At 65.7% G+C, this 15,330-nt stretch overlaps 1 protein-coding gene across 12 annotated transcripts; it reads right to left on the bottom strand.

Annotated features, from left to right (window-relative positions):
• Nucleotides 1-180: 180 nt before the first annotated feature.
• SCRIB (scribble planar cell polarity protein) lies at nucleotides 181-15,248 on the bottom strand. 12 transcript variants are annotated; one of them, XM_075549153.1, is made up of 38 exons: nucleotides 14,795-15,248; nucleotides 13,873-13,990; nucleotides 13,701-13,779; nucleotides 13,512-13,601; nucleotides 13,359-13,415; nucleotides 13,207-13,270; nucleotides 13,032-13,106; nucleotides 12,798-12,942; nucleotides 12,582-12,700; nucleotides 11,556-11,755; nucleotides 11,252-11,418; nucleotides 11,045-11,169; nucleotides 10,836-10,961; nucleotides 10,590-10,736; nucleotides 10,034-10,405; nucleotides 9,407-9,469; nucleotides 9,066-9,155; nucleotides 8,732-8,809; nucleotides 8,090-8,404; nucleotides 7,930-8,010; nucleotides 7,588-7,842; nucleotides 7,216-7,326; nucleotides 6,955-7,131; nucleotides 6,744-6,860; nucleotides 6,462-6,650; nucleotides 4,848-4,952; nucleotides 4,715-4,762; nucleotides 4,386-4,460; nucleotides 3,169-3,231; nucleotides 2,636-2,719; nucleotides 2,369-2,476; nucleotides 2,126-2,285; nucleotides 1,885-2,050; nucleotides 1,607-1,795; nucleotides 1,381-1,523; nucleotides 1,260-1,297; nucleotides 675-726; nucleotides 181-584 (listed from the first exon to the last, which is right to left on the bottom strand). In XM_075549153.1, exons 1-38 carry the CDS (start codon nucleotides 14,951-14,953, stop codon nucleotides 439-441), a joined length of 4,896 nt encoding a protein of 1,631 aa, XP_075405268.1. In that variant the 5' UTR covers nucleotides 14,954-15,248; the 3' UTR covers nucleotides 181-438. The 12 variants fall into 12 exon arrangements, with proteins under 12 accessions (XP_075405268.1, XP_075405269.1, XP_075405279.1 ...); XM_075549154.1 differs by having other exon boundaries at nucleotides 7,588-7,839; XM_075549164.1 differs by lacking the exon at nucleotides 2,636-2,719 and adding an exon at nucleotides 960-1,034 and having other exon boundaries at nucleotides 7,588-7,839.
• Nucleotides 15,249-15,330: the final 82 nt, after the last annotated feature.

The raw sequence follows: 15,330 nt of genomic DNA, 5'->3' as shown, positions 1-15,330 counted from the left end.
AGTGGGTGACAACTGGTGTCTTGGGGTGTTACAAGCCTAACAGCCCCTCTGTGCTGGCCGCAGTGAAGTATAGGGTCAAATTGGGGTTGGGGGTCAAGACAGGCTCAGTGGCCCCCAAACAGCTGCAACCCCAGGTGTGGTCAGTTGAGGCTTGGCTGTGGGGGGCGGACAAACAGGATGTAAAATGTAGTCAACTTTATTCTCCTTAAACCACAAAATAGAGTCTTTGGTTGTACAAACATCACTAGTTACAGTCTCGCCAAAGAGGTCCTGGCTGGGGGTGAGGGGTTAGTCAGAGGCCAGTCCTGAGGGAGGTCTCTTTAAAATGCTACGGCCCAGGTTAAAAGACTCGGAGTGGGGGTGGTGTGGGGAACTGGCAGGACACCCACCCCAAGTCAGGGAGCCCCCATGGCAGGGGAGGTGGGGGCAGTTGGCCCTCTAGGAAGGCACCGGGCCCAGGCCGCGGCGTCCGGGCCGCACAGGCCGACGGCTACTGCAGAGGGTAACCTCCTCGGGCCCAGGGGCACCTGGCGAGGGTCTGCCCAGAAGCACCAGGGCTACTTCCCCGTCCTCTTCCTGTGGACCTGTGGGGGCGGCAGGGGGTGAGCTGGAACCAAATAGACCCTCCCCCTTGCAGAACCCAGCTCAACACCCCCCCACCCCCACCTACTCACAGGGGCTCGGAGACTCTTCCAGGGGTCTCAGCTCCTCAGCAGAATCCAGGGACTGAGGGAGGAGAGGAGAGGGGCTGGGTGAGGCCACGCCTTGCCTCCCCAAGCCACCCGACCATGGGTCCCAGGGTCCCAGCCTGAGGCTCTGGGACGGACCCTCACGGCAGTTCGGAGGTGACAGGGAGGGCCCCCACCCAGCAAGCAAGAAGCCAGCAGGGCATTGGGGGGGCCTGCTGGTACAGGTGTAGGGTGACAGGCCAGGTCAGCGTGCAGTGGGCGCGGCGCTACCTGGATGTCATAGACAGGTCTGGAAGAGGGGAGGGCTGCGAAGACCCTGTAGTCAAACTTCTTTCCAGACAAGGACTTGAAGGCACAGCGTGCGACAGAGACAGTGGAGTGAGAGAGAGAGAGAGGGTGCACACGCGAGCCCCACCCTACCCCACTGCCGGGGGGTGTGGGGAGGTAGACGAAGGGCTTCAGGAAGAGAATGCCTACTGCGAAGGATTCCCCCACCCCCGCCGCTGTGAGGAAGAGGAAGGGGTGTAGGGTCGGTCACCCAGGTCGCGGGAGGGTGGCCAGGGGCCTCACCAGCAGTCCTGGAGAGGTGCTGGTCAGAAGGCCAAGGTCTGGGAGACAAGAAGCAGGATTCAGTGAGGTTTCGGCTGCAGGTTGGGCCCCCACTTCCCCTCCTCCCGCCTCCCCTCCAGACCTTCCAAGGGAGTGGGTGAGGGCGTGGGCGCAGGCGAGGGGGTTTCTGCTAGCCGCTCCAGGGGCCCGCGCTTGCCCCGCCCCTCCTGGGACTTGCTGAGGACCATCTGTGCTCGAAGGGCATCCTGCTCCAGAGACTTCATCCTGGGGGGGGGGAGGGGGTTTGAGCAGGTGGGCGGGGCAACGAGCCAATGGGGGCAGGTCGCTGAGTGAGTGGGCAGCTTCACCTGGCGGCTCTCCAAAGCGCCCTTTTCTCGGCCTCCAGGGCCCGGCGCTCAGCGGGGGACAGGGCTCGCTCGGGCACGGCCGGCAGCTCGGGGCTCTGCACACGCAGTCGCTCCTGATGCCGCCGCTCGGCCTTGGCCGTCCGCACTGGGGCAGTATCTCCCGGTGTCGGTGGTGATGCCGGGCTGAGCCTGAGGGAGGGGCCGGGGCAGGAGTCAGGCAGGTGGGGGCCAGCTTGGCAAGGGCAATGCCAGGCTTAGGGGCGGGGCTGACCCCTCACCCTCCTGCAGGGCTGGCATCTGCCCAGGTTGGATCGTCCTCCTGCTGGTCTGGGCCCTCCCCGTCCAGGTCCAGGTCCAGGTGCAGGGCGGGCCCTGCCTCCGCCTCCGGAGCAGCTGAGGTCCCCTCCCGCAGCAGCTGCGCTCTCTTCTGTTGTAGCTTTCGCGCTGGCAATGGGAAAGGCAGTCAGTTCCGCAGCCTCTGCCCCAGCGCCCTCCCCTGTCCCCAGCTCCCCTACTCACCTTCCTCCTCCTGCATTTTGCGCAGGTCATCGGCGCCCACCAGAGAAACCCGCTTGGGTGGGCCCTCGGCCTGGGGCACCCGCACCTCCAGCTCAAAGTACTTCTGCCTCTCACGGAAGGGCAGCTGCTCTGGAGAGGCTGCTGGCCCTGGCAGGCAGGGCTGTGGGGAGGGGAGTAGGTGCTGAGACTCGCTGGCTTGACCCCAGCCTGGGCCAGCACCTGGGCCCTCGTCAGCCCACATACCTGGACCGAGACATCGTCGGGAGGGTGCTGGGTGGGCACCGCTGCGAAGGTTCGGTAGGCCTGCTTCACATTGGTGGGCAGCTCGTGTGGGGATGGCGGGGATAGTGGCTGTGGGGCAGGGTTGCATGTGCTGTGTCAGGGCCCTGTGCTGCCAGCCCCCACCACCAGCTGCCCGCTTCACAAAGAGCACAGAGCCAACCACCCTCCCACTGTGCCCGCTGTCCTGGGAGGACAAAGCTGCCTCGCCCACCAGGGCAGTGAACTCACAGAATGGGGGCCACCTCTGTCCCTGGGGGCTGGGGAGACCCTGGGCCAGGCCTGGGCCAGTGGCTGGATCACCCCGGGTCTGGTCTGTAGGGGCGGGGGTGGGCACCAGGGATGTGGGGGGGGGGGGAGAAAAAGAGAAAGACAGAGCCGTAGAGGGTGTCTAGATGGGGCCTCACCGCGCTCCCCCACAGGGCAGGTGTGTGTGTGTGCATGTGTGTGGCCCTAATGAAAAGTTGGATGGGGTGTGCAGGCGCAGGGGAGGCCATCACTCCTAAGTGGGCATAGCTCTACCCGGGGATGGCTGGCCTCCTCCGAGATGGTCTCAGAAACCCCCTCCCCGATCCCACTGTGGGTACTCAGGCAAGGGAGGGCTGTGCCTGGGAGCAGGGAAGACACTGTGGGCCAGAGGATGGCTGGAGAGGTCAGTGTGAGCCAGACTGTGGCCTGGGGCAGGTGGGAGGTAACCCCGGGGTCCTGCACCTAGCCCCCACTACCCTCCCCATCTCTGGCAGCCATTATCTCAGGACATTCACCTGCTGGCCGCTGGGGGAGCAGGGGGCCTCAGCTATCCGAGCTCCAGTGACCCCTGATGGCACCTGTAGGAGGGGTAGTGGGTGGGCCAGGGCCAGCCTGGCTGGTGGCTGAGGAGGGGATTAGGGCTCCCAGCCACCCAAGTGGGTCCTCACCTCCCCAGCCTGCCCCAACCCCAGGGGCCGTCCCCGGGGTGGCCTGGCCAGCCACTCGGCCAGCATGAAGGGGTTCTTGCCAAACGGCCTCGGCTGGGAGTCCACCAGGCTCTCCCCCTCCCCCCTCTGTGCTGGGCAGGCCTGGCCCCCAGGCCTGGGCTGGGCAGCAAGTTCTCTGTCCATGGAAGGTGGTGGGCGGGGCTATCTGGATCTTCACAGGGAGACAGACAAAAGGACAGACCACAGCGAGACAGGGAGAGAGCTCGAGAGCTGGAAGAAGGAGCCAGGGGCAGAGGACTTGGGGAGCCCAGAGCTGGTCCACTCCCCCACCCCCACCGCCACGCCCCAGCCCAGGGTCAGCCCTAGGTTCAAAGATCTTCTCCTGTGGGCCCCCTCGGCCAGCAGTCCTCCACACCCCTCTCCTGGGCCCCCCTCCCCCAGCTTCACAAGTTCCCGAGCTGTCCTGGGCAGCCCCCTTTCTGTCCCTCACCTCTCGCTCCCACGGGCTCTGGTCGTGGGTGGTGGGCACACCCTGGTGAGCTATCTTTGGTTCTGAACGCCCTCCCAATCCACACCCCACCAGCTGTCCCCGGCCCCTGCCCCCCTCCCCACCCCCTATCACAGCTGCTGCAGGCCTGCGGCTTTCCCTGGCTCTGCAGTCTCTACTCAGCCACCCCAGGCCTGTGGGGCCCACCCCTCCCTGCAGCCTCTAGCTAGAACTCAGCACCTACCCAGTCTGCTTTCCCACCCAAGGTTGACTTAAGAGGGACCAGCGGGGCTTCCAAAGACTCCGGTGGGTGACTCTGCTGCAGTGGGCCCTCTCTGGGGACCCCTGGGGGCTGGCAATGCTTCGTGGGCCCCAGCTTGTCCAGCTCACACTCCTGGGGTGAGGTGTGGCCCACAGGCTGATCAGTGGGGGTGGTCCTGGTGCCCGTCTGGCTAAACCCAGACCTCTCTGAGGCAGTCCCTGCATGGCTCTTCTGCAGGCCTCGTAACATGGGAGCCCAGCCACTCCTCCCACTGCAATGCCCTGTCCTGCAGCATCCACAGGGCCCCACACTGACCCTCTGTACGCTGCCACTGCTAGGCACCGCAGCCAGTGCACGGCAGTCCAGCTTCAGCAGCTCTGGGCTTGGACCCTGGTGGGTAGAGCAGAGGACGCTCTCGTGAGGGTGTGGAGGGGGAGACACAGCAGGGGCACCAGTAGAAAGCCAGGATCCGAGGGGTGGGAAACAAGCATAGGCATCCTGGGCCGCAACCTCCTGGTGGCACACTGGCCAAAAGCACATAAAGGCTCCCGGAGTGCCCGGCCCAGCCTGCCCGTAACCCTGAGCCATCCGTGCCGAGCTGGGAGGCAGGGCCCAACTCCTTGTGGGGATGACCAACCACTCACCCTGGCTTCAGGCTCCTGAGGCAGGGTCTGACTGGCCAGCTCCTTGTCCTGGGTGCAGAACAAACTTTGGTCGGTCAGGGGCTGCCTGCCCCCGGGCTCCTAGCCCCTACCTCCAAGCTCCCTAGGAGCTGACCTTGGCCTCGGGGCTCAGCTCTCGGTCCACAGAGGAGACACTCTCCAGGCTGTTACGGCGGCCCAGCCCGGCTGCGAAGGGGTTGGCGATGACACCTGGGGACACCTGAGGGACAGGAGAGGACAGGCTGGGGCAAATCCTGCCGCTTCCTGTCCCCACTGGGGCAGGCCTGCAAGTCACCCCTGGCTGTGTTGGCATGTAATGTTGGGTGGCCACGTGCCCAGTTCTCAGGCCTTGTCTGCTGGGCTCAGGAGACGGCAGACCCCGGGGGGGGGGGGGAGCCTGGCCACCTCACAAGGGGTGCCACGTGTGCAGGGCAGCTTTACTCCTGGCCACCCGGAGTAGGCACCAGGCAGGGCAGTGGCCCAGGCTTGAAAGCAGAGGGATTCTTGCCAGCCAGCAGGGACACAGAGAAGCAGAGGCCACTGGCAATGTGGACCGAGTCTTGCTCCAAGATCTGCATACCTGAGCCTGACATCTGGGACTAGCCTCTGGGGAGCGAGCTGTCTGTGACACTAGCAGACAGGCCTGGCATTGGGGTGTTTCAGCCCATCTTCCCTGAGGGAGGAGAGACTCAAGAACTGAGCAGAGACCATGACCAAGACAAGAGTGCCGGGGAGCTGGAACGCAGCAGCTGAAGACAAGGACCTGCCCCGGAGCCAATGCCCTGAACTGACAGCTAGCCTCTTAAACTACAAGAAAGTAAGTGTCTGTTCTCGAAAGCCTTCCTCTAGTGACACGTTACAGTGGCTCCCGAGAACCCAGACACTGGGAGACTCGGGCCACCACCTGTCTCCTTCAGACGATGATAAAACCAGATGAGCCCAGCACCATCAGCCCAAGACAGGAGGACCCACAGGCCTGGCACACAAGGGGCTGGCAGCCTGCCCAAGTCCCACACTGGTGCAGCCAGGGGTGCCGTGAGCCCAGGACGAGGCATGCTCCTGGGGCCCGGTGATTGAGTCCATGTCCCCAGGTGCAGAGGGCGGCAGGCACGTGGAGCCTGCAGCCCGTGCCCTAGCATCTGAGGGGCCACATCTGGACAGGGAGCTGCTGCCACCACTGCCTCACAGGGCAGCGAGAGGGAGCGGACCAGAGAGCAAATCAAAAGCAACTTACTAGTCCCACAGAGGCTGCACTGGGCACACATCCCACAGCCCCACCCCGCTGGGGAGACTGCTGCCTTCAGTGGGAACCCCTTGTCCAGTTGTGGTGGGGTCAGACTGCCCTTGTGCTCACCATGCCCCACGGCCCAAGGCGGGCCTGCCCGGGGAGGCCAGCCAGCCATCATCTGAGGGCTTGCAGTACTGGCCCCCGCGAGTGGGCGCCTGCCTGGCACTTCTCAGGGGCACCACCTGGACAAGGGGCATAGCCCCAGACCCGGCTGTCTCCCTCCGCCTCACCTCTCTGCCTCTCTGTGGGGCAAGGAGGGTGTGTGCCCACATCTCCCATGCCGGGTAGGCCCCGCTGACCTCCAGGACGGCAGTGTGTGTGAGTGCACGTGTGTGTGTACACATGCTCTTATGTGCCTCATCTGTGCCAGACGGATCCCATAATCTCCAGGGGGGCTGCGTGTGCATGCAAGCGTCCCCCATGGCAGCAGGCCCCACTGACCTCCAGAGCGGCAGCTGCACTTGCGTCGAAGCCGTCACAGACGAGCACGGTCAGGGTATGGCCCACGCCCCGCAGCAGCTGCACGGCCTCGGCGTGTGTCAGGCCCAGCAGGCTCTGCTGGTCCACCTCCAGGAGGCGCTGCCCAACCCGCAGACGCCCGTCTCTGCCGGCTGCACCTGTGGGGCTGACCTGGGTAGAGCAAGGAAGGACAGGCTGGCTGCCCACACCCAGCCCCGCCAGCCCTGCCCCGGACCCACCTGCCCTGGCCCCTGGCAGCCTCACCTTGGAGATGAACACACCCTCGTCCGTGGGGTCACAGGGGTTCCCCGCGTGACCCTTGGCACCCCCTCGGATGCTGATGCCCAGCTTCTCCCCGGGGGCCTTCTGGATGCAGAACTCCTGGGAGGCGTGACAGGGGCCGTAGGACAGGTCAGCCCCGTCTCGCCCCCAGCCCCTCTCTGGCCTGCACACCCGCAGTCAAGCCGTCACCTACACGCATGCCCGGAGGCGGTGGGTCTCGGCGCACCAGCAGGCACAGCTCCAGGCAGGGCCGCAGCAGGGCGCTGACTGCCTCCTGGTGTGTGGCTTCCCGCACGTCCTGCCCATTCACTGCCAGGATACGGTCACCCACTCGCAGGCCACTGCGTGCGGCCAGACCACGAGGCAGCACCTGCGAAGGTGGCGGGCTGGTGGGGGCCGGGCGACAGGTAGCACCCTGCGGCCAGCCCCGCCCCAGGGAGGCGCCGCCCACTACCTTGGAGATGAACACCCCTGGTTCCTGGACGCCAAACGGGTGACTGGAGTGGTCGGAGCCGCCCACGATGCTGAGTCCCAGCGGGCCCCCGGCTCGGGGCAGCCGGACTTCCTGGGGACACCAGGGAGCATGTTGGAGGCGGTGCAGGGAAGGGTGCTTCCTTAGCCACACACAACACAGGAGAGTGCTCCCGGGCACATGGTGCCGGCCGTGTGGAGGGCAGGCTCGTCGGCTGTCTGAGAGCCAGTCAGGTCACTGCCCACAGACCCCCAGCCCCATGGAGACAGGTCATGCTGGCAGGGGGCCCTGAGAGAGGTCTGGTGCCCACCCAGGGTCCTGCCACTGGTTGGCACTGGGCACCCAGGGCCTCACCTCCACTGGATAGGGCCCCTCGAGGGCAGCAGCCAGCAGGCTAGGGGCCAGTCTCAGTGGCCCAGGCTCTGGGGTGCTGGCAGTGGCTGGGGTGGTGGCAGCAGCAGGGGGTGGGGGGGAGTGTGGGGGCGGGCTGGGGGGTGGGGACGCCTCAGTCTCCCGTTCTAGCAGCAGTGCGATGGTAGGCGAGGCGGCGGTGAGCAGAGAAACAGCAAGGTCGTGGCGAGCCTCCGTCACGTCCACCCCGTTGATCTGCTGAACGGAGCCTGGTCAGGTACCTGGCTGATGGGGGCTGGCCCCAGCCACATCCCTGCCCTGCCCTGCCCTGCCCAGCCCACTCACTGAAAGCACTCGGTCGCCGACCTGCAGGGTGCCTGCTCGGTGAGCCGCCCCGCCCTCCGCAATTCGGGAAATGAAGATGCCCTGGGGGTGGTGACAGCATCAGTGAGGCCCACTGCCCATTTGCCCCCAGGGCACCTTCACACATTGCCCTTGGCCTCACCGTGTCGCCAGCCCGGTAGGGTGTGGAGCCTTTCCCACCGGCGATACTGAAACCCAGGCCCTTCTCACTGCGCACCAGGCAGGCAGCGTGGCGCTGGCGAGGGGGCCTGGGCTCAGGCAGGGGCAGACGCAGGCCACCCCCTCGCCTGTCCCTTGGGCAGTAGTCATCCTCAGGCCGCAGTGGTGTGACGGTGACAGCATTCTCCGGCTCTACCATGCGCTCCCGCCACACCCGCATCTGCACGGTGGCACCTGCCCCCCGCAGGGCCTCCACAGCCTCATGGTGCTCCGCACTCTGCAGGGCCACGCCATTCACCTGCGGGTGGGCGGGCAGGCGGCTGCACGCAATGCTCTGGCAGGGCTAGCCAAGGCCTGATGGCTCTGGGTAACCCTGCCCCCCCCCCCGAGTGGTGTTGCTGGAGCCCAGGGCTCACCCTCCTGTGAGTCCCCCTGGGCACCGTGGGTTCTGGGGCCCCAGCTCATGGACTACCCAGACTTGCAACTGGCCAGTTCCCTAAGACAGGATGCCAGAGCACAGCACCCTTCCTGGGGTGCCAGTGCGGGGCTGGCTGAGCACCTTGCAGGAACCTGCCGAGCAGCGGGGAGAGGCACAGGGCACAGCCCCCACAGCCCCTGGACCCACCTCCAGCAGCTTGTCCCCAACTCGCACGCCGGCCCGGGCCGCAGGGCCATCCTCTGACACTCTAGAGATGAATATGCCCTGCAGGAGCAGGCAAGGTCAGCCGGTCAGCTGCTGTCCAGAGCCTGGCAGCCCTCAGCCCCCATGCCCAGGGAGGCCGTGCTCCCCACCCCTCTTTTAAAGAGTGGTCCTGGTGATGGCCTGCTGCCTTAGGTGGCTCCCCCAGGCGGTGAGCCCCATGGAAGAGGGCTGGCCACATCTCTTCCCCCATGTGTTTTAGCACCCCATCACCTAGGGCAGTGGGCTGTGGCGCGGCCCCAGGCATCAAGACCCTCACCTCGTCATCCCCCTTGTAGGGGGTAGAGCCCTTGCCTCCCGCGATGCTGACTCCCAGGCCCCCCGTCTGCCGGACGATGGTCAGAGTTAGCTAGGAATAAGCACATGCACGATGTCCAGGTCCGCCCACATGGGCTCCGAGGAACCGGCCTCATAGCCACTAGGCCCCCAAAAGAGGGGTCCAAGTGCCCTGCCAGACCCGGGGCGCTCGGAAGGAGGGTTCCTTGGCCTGAGCCTCAGGAACGGAGGCCGTGCACCCACACCCAGGAAGCAGTGCAAACAGGGAGAGGAGAGGAGCGCGTGAGCCCACAGCCCAGGAGCCAGCGAGGGTGGGGTACAGACCTCCTCTTCCTCAACGCGGGCCGGCTCTATCAGCAGGTTATTGGCCTGGTCAAAGGACACCCCCTGTCAAGACGGGACCAGCAGGGCACGCAGGTCAGCGCCGCCACCACTACCACTACCACTGCCACCGCCACCGCCACCGCCACCACCGCCCCCAGCCGCCAGCATACAGCCTCGTCACCACCCACCACCAGGCAGACAGAAAGAGCCCCAAGGCCATCATCGGAGCACACGCAGGGTAGCCAGCCAGATGTCCCCATCTGCAGGTGTGAGAGCCAGAGTCTGCCCGGAAGAGTGGGGGCCAAGAGCAGCCGCCCCCATCTGGGGCCTGGGACTAGCAGCCCAAAGAGGCTGTGTGCCCAACTGGGGGCCAGGGTTGGGGGACCTGCTTGCCCCTTAGCCGCTAGGGCAACAGAGACCACACCAGGGTCTCTGGATCATGACTGCCCTAAACCCAGCTCCACCTCTGACTTGCTCAGGGTGGGCACCGACAACCAGAACCAGTGGGCCAGTAACCCTTGGGGGTGGGGGAGTCTGCCCCCAACCATGCAGGCCTGTCCTGGCCTGGATCATGTCTACACCCCTGCCCGGTGTTGGGGGCGGGAGGGCTAAGGGGCCAAGACCCACCTTGACTGAGGGTGCAGCGGCTGTGGCTTCTTCCTCCGGCTCCTCCTCCTCCTCTTCCACCTGGTTTTCTTCCTCCTCTTCTTCCTCCTCCTCCTCCTCAGCCTGAAGAGCCCAGGGGGCGTGGGGGCCATTGTGCCAGCCTCCGGGCGCAGCCTGGCCCTCGCCATCCGGGCGCCCGCCTTGCAGCAGGGCCACGACTGCCTCAGGCCGCGGCAGCTTGGAGACCTTGAAGTGCTTCTTGTAATGTGGCGTATCCTTGCGGGTCAGTCGCTGCCGGCCACCAGACGCGGGCCAGGGGGCCTCAGGCTGCCCTTCGTCCTCCTCACTGTCCTCCCTGGGCAGCAGCGTGTCCTCCGAGAAGTGCACTGTGGGCTGTGAGTGTGCGTGAGAGAGGGGCCCAGCCAGGATGTGCTGTTGCTGCCGCCACTGCCGCCAGGGCAGGAAGTGGGGACTGGCAGCTGGCCCCAGCCTTGCTCCAGGAGACCTGCCAGCACGGAGCCCTGGTCTTGACTGTGCCACACCCCTGCCCCTGCCCCTGCCCCCTGCCTCAGCTCACCTCCTCGTAATCCTCCTCTGGGCTGGCGGCCCCGGGCTCCTGTGGGCCTAGGTCCTCGGCCTGGGCTGGCAGGCCCTCAGACAGGCCCTCCGAGCCGGTGCTGGCAGACGGGTGTGAGGCCTCAGATTCAGTGCTGAGCCTTGGATCCTGCAGTAGGGGCCTGGCTCAGTGCCCATGCCACCTGGAGCAGTCTCCTCCCTGCATGCAGCCAGCTCCCACCCAGGGCCACCACCAGACTACAAGCACCTCCAAGGTGGGTGAGGGGGGCCCGGGGACCATCCTGCAGGAGGGGAGCTCAGCCCGGCGCTCCTCCATGCCCTTCTTCATCACCTTCAGCTCACTGGGGTGCGGCGTGGCACGGCGTTGCAGGCCCTGTGGGGTGGTGGGGGTGAGGGGTGGGGCAGGGGTCAGGTGGGGGGCTGAGGCGGCCCCCGGGGTCCCTGTCCCCCCCATACCCGAGTCTCAGAGGCGGGCTCGTCGTTGTCCTCAGCCCCCTCAGTGTCCTCGAGGAACTGAATGACGCTGATGCGGCTTGGCGGGGCGTCGCTCTCGGAGGGGCTACTCTGCACCACGGACTCCTCTGAGGGGGGTCATACACCTCATCAGCATCAGCCCGCACCCCTAGGAGGCACATCCCGAGTGGCCAGGGCAGCGACACCTACCGAGGCTGGGTGGGGGCTGCTGGGGCAGCAGGTAGCAGGTCAGCACCTTCTCGCCGCTGTGGGCGTCCTCCTCTGTTTGGAAGCGCAGCATGGGCTGGGCCTGGTTCTCTGCCAGCCACAGCGCCTTCAGGTTCAGGTGCGTCAGCGCCAGTGGAAGGCTCTGCAGCCTGAGGAGTGGGCAGGGGGTTCAGTGGGGGCGGGGCCATCCAGGACTCGGGTGTGTGTGGGGGTGGCTAGCAATGAGGCAGGACCTAAGCCAGGGGAGTGGGCAGGGTCATGGGCAGGGCCCAGCGTCATGGCTCACCGGTTCCCGGCCACGTCCAGCACGTGCAGCTCAGCCGTGTGCGCCAGCTCCGGGGGCAGCGCGGCCAGGCGGTTGTCTCGCAGAGAGAGCACACTGAGCGCAGCACAGCTGCCGATTTCAGCTGGGAGCCCCTCCAGGCGGTTCCGGTCCACGTTGAGGTTGGTCAGCTTGATGAGCTTCCCCAGGGAGTGTGGCAGGGACTGTGGGGGCAGGGTAGGTTAGGCACCACGCTGGCTGCCCCATCCGTGACCCATCATACAAATACACCCCAAGTTATTACTCCGCCCCACAAGGGCTCCTGGCCTGGCTTTTTGGACCCCTGTCCCGTTACCTGTCCTGCCCGATCCACTCCTTCCTGTGCTCCCACCACCCCAGCACTGCATACCCTCGGGCTCCCTGACTTCTAACTGAAACTCACATCCATCCCCAGAACACCTGTGCCCTCAAGTGTCTGCATAAACACGCCTCCAACCGCTAAGTACATACGCACACCTGCATACACACCTCCCACTGCATGCTCTCATCCACATACACACTTCCACCTGCACACACATGTCCATGCACAGTTCTACCCCCAACACACACACCTACACCACCTGCAAACTCAAATCTGCACACACGTAACTTTTCTACCTGCTTACTGGTATCCGTGCACACGTACCACCTCACTCACATGCACATCGTATGACACTGCCTGCTGCTCGTCTGAACGCACACATGCTAGCTCCACCTGGCTGCACACACCATTTCCACATGCTCATTCACAGCTGTTAGCCATACACACACCTGTACCCATGTGTCCACATGCATGCCTTGAAGTGCAAGCGCTTCCCTCTTTGTGCTGTGTATTTGTATAAACACAAGCGTGTACCGATGCGGGTGCACATACCCACATGTGCATACACACACTCTCCTTACACGTGGGAAGATTCAAAGTGCTTGTGGAGAGACGGAAAGAAAAGAAGCCCTCCCGCATCCTCGCGCGCACAGTGTGTACCACTGGCACCTGTCTCGTGCCAGGCCTACCGTCAGGAGGTTCTCAGTCAGAACCAGCTCGGACAGGTTCTCACAGCCCCCGATCGCCTCAGTCACCTCGCACAGGCGGTTCTGGTCCACCTTCAGGATAGACAGCTGCTTCAGCTGGCCTGAGGGGGCAGGCATGAGGAATGGGTGTCGGCCACCACGACAGGGTGCTGGACCGACACCTGGCCCTTGGTCCTGGCAGCCGCAAGCCTCACATACCAATGCCGTCGGGCAGACGCTGCAGCAGATTTTGTGACAGCAGCAGGTCCGTGAGCAGGGCCAGTCCCCCCAGCTCTGCAGGCAGCTCTTCCAAGCGGTTCTCAGACACATCCAGGCACACCAGGCGCCGCAGGTTCCCCAGCTCCTGCAGGCCGGGCACCAGGGGTCAGGGTGGCGGGGGGGGGGGGGAGGGGGGGAGGAGGCAGGGGGCCAGGGACTGCCCAGCCCACTCACCGCGGGCAGGATGGAGAGCTGGTTCCGGTCGAGCCACAGCTCACGCAGGTTGGGCAGCGCCCCCAGGGTGTCAGGCTGCAAGGCAGGGGAGGAGGCAGGATGGGTGTAATAGCAAGACCCAGCCAGCCTCTTCCCCACCCCTGCCCCCACCCCGCCCCACCAGCCGTGCCCGCACCAGTACTTCCAGGTCATTGCCACCGAGATCCAGCTGCTCCAGCTTCACCAGGAAGGACAGAGAGCTACAGGGAAGCAAAGTGTAGGGTGTGGAGATGGCCCAAAGGCCCCGACCACCTGCCTGCTGGGTAGTGGGCAGCATGGCATACTCACGCGGGCAGGGACTTCAGCAGGTTCTCGCGTAGTTCCAGGGTCACCAGGTTGGCGAGGCTGAAAGAGATCAGGACGGGTCATGGGAGACACTAGAAAGGGGAGAGGGCAGGCCAACAAGAGTGCTGGGAGGCGCCTGGCCTAAACGGAACTCACTTGCCCACGTCCCCGGGCAGCGACTGCAGGGACACATCGTTCAGGGCCAGGTGGGCCAGGCTTCGCAGCTGAGTGAAGCCGTCCGGGAGTCTGGGCAGGAGAAGAGAGCGTACCTTAGACACCTGGGCCAGGGCTCCGGCCCTCAGCTCTCACCTCCCCACCCCCAGCCCTACCCCTACCCCACCACACCTGGACAAGGGGTTCCCACTGAAGTCAGCAATCTCCAAGGCCTTGCAGAATTTGATGCTCTCTGGGATCTCAGGGATATCTGTTGGGGAGGGACTCCAGTCAAGGGCAGGCCCTCCTAGCTCCAGGCCCCACCCCCACCCCCGGTCTCCAGGCCCCACCCCTCAGTCCACACCATTCCGAGACACGTCCAGCTCCACCAGCTGCATGAAGTTGGCCACCTCCGGTGGCAGGCGCTGGATCTCGTTGTCACTAAGACCCAGCTTGCGCAGGTTCAGCAATCGGAAAAAGGGCTGTGGGTGGGGGTGTGGTCAGCAGGGCAGGCCCCCCACCGCAGGGAACACTCCAGGGCAGAGACAAGCACATGGGCAGGACTCTTTGAGTCACACATGGCTGGGGTTCTGCCACCTCAAGGTGCCAGTCAGGACTCTAAGCACGTAGCAGGGGTAGTGGTGCAGAAAAAAACAGAGGTTACTCGGAGCTCTGAGAACGGTGGACATTCTCCAACCGGCCTTCTGCATCCAGTTGCCAGTGCGCTGTGTCAACTCCCACTCCGGCCCTGCCACCCAGGGGACCAGGCCACCTTCTGCTATTGCCCCCCAGCAGGGCGCTGGACCTGGTGCAGGAGTCAACAGGCAGCTTAGCAATGTCAAACAGCAGAGCTGCTGGCTGCCAGACTGCAGGTGACTGGGCAGCCCAACCCGCCTGCAGCCCCGCCCTCTGAGGAATAGCCCCCAGGCACCGGGCGCTCACTAGCCCATACTGCAAGTTCCAGAGTACTCCTGCACGTGGGGGGCGGGGGCGGCGCCCAGCTCTGCAGAGCCCGATGCCTGGTCGCCGCCCCCGCAGGGTCACCGGGTTTTCTCTCCAGGTCCGGCCCCCTCCCCCACCGGGCAGTCAGTCACCTGAAGGCCGCTTCCACCTGGTGCCAGTCCAGGTGGCCAAGCCAGCCGTGAGGGTGGGGCGGGCAAACGGCTCTGGCCAGTAGGAACCGGCAGGGCCGGCTGGGAGGCTTCGCTGCCCCACCCGGCCGGGCGCGGCATCTCCCCGGCCGCCCAGGACCCGCCACCGTCGCCGCCGCGCAGGTGCCCGCTCACCTTGGGCAGCTCGCGCAGCTGGTTGGCGTCCAGCAGCAGCTCCTCCAGGCTACGGCTGTAGCGGTAGATCTCCTCGGGCACGGCCTGCAGCGAGCAATGCCGCCGGTCCACCGACTCCACGTGCCGGTTACAGCGCCACAGCGGGATGCACTTGAGCATGGTGCAGCCGGACAGGAGCGGGCGCGGGCTCGGGCCGGGGGGCGGGGCGCGGCCCGCATGAGCGGCGGGGGGAGGCCGCAGGGGCGGCCGCCGGGGGCTCGGCCGGCCGCGTTCCGGACGCTCGGGGGCCGGACACCACCGGCCTGGGGGGCGCGGCCCCGGGGCGCTCAGGCGCTGAGGACGAGCAGGAGGACAAGGACGAGGCGGCGGCGACTCCACATCCCGCCGGGCCACTCCGCTTGTCTGCTGTGCCGCAGCCGGAACCACCGCCGCTGCCCGCCGGACTGCCCCACCGACACCCGCCCGGACGCGCGCAGCCCGCCGGGAAGCCGAGTCCCGCCCTCGCCGCCCCTGCACCGCGGAAACTGCAAGTCCCA

This window comes from Tenrec ecaudatus, chromosome 5, assembly GCF_050624435.1.
Source record: "Tenrec ecaudatus isolate mTenEca1 chromosome 5, mTenEca1.hap1, whole genome shotgun sequence".
Classification (NCBI taxonomy): Eukaryota; Metazoa; Chordata; class Mammalia; order Afrosoricida; family Tenrecidae; genus Tenrec; species Tenrec ecaudatus.
This window is presented reverse-complemented; position numbering and strand designations above follow the sequence as displayed.

What these genes read in the sequence shown, in the direction of transcription:
- SCRIB (XM_075549153.1), bottom strand. Translation starts at nt 14,953, where the DNA reads ATGCTCAAGTGCATCCCGCTGTGGCGCTGTAACCGGCACGTGGAGTCG. An exon ending in GCAGCCCCCACCCAGCCTCG is followed by an intron (nt 11,170 to 11,251) that starts GTAGGTGTCGCT and finishes GACCCCCCTCAG; the next exon opens with AGGAGTCCGTGGTGCAGAGT. An exon ending in GCAGTGGCAGCGTACAGAGG is followed by an intron (nt 3,232 to 4,385) that starts GTCAGTGTGGGG and finishes CCCCTCCTACAG; the next exon opens with GTGCCATCAGGGGTCACTGG.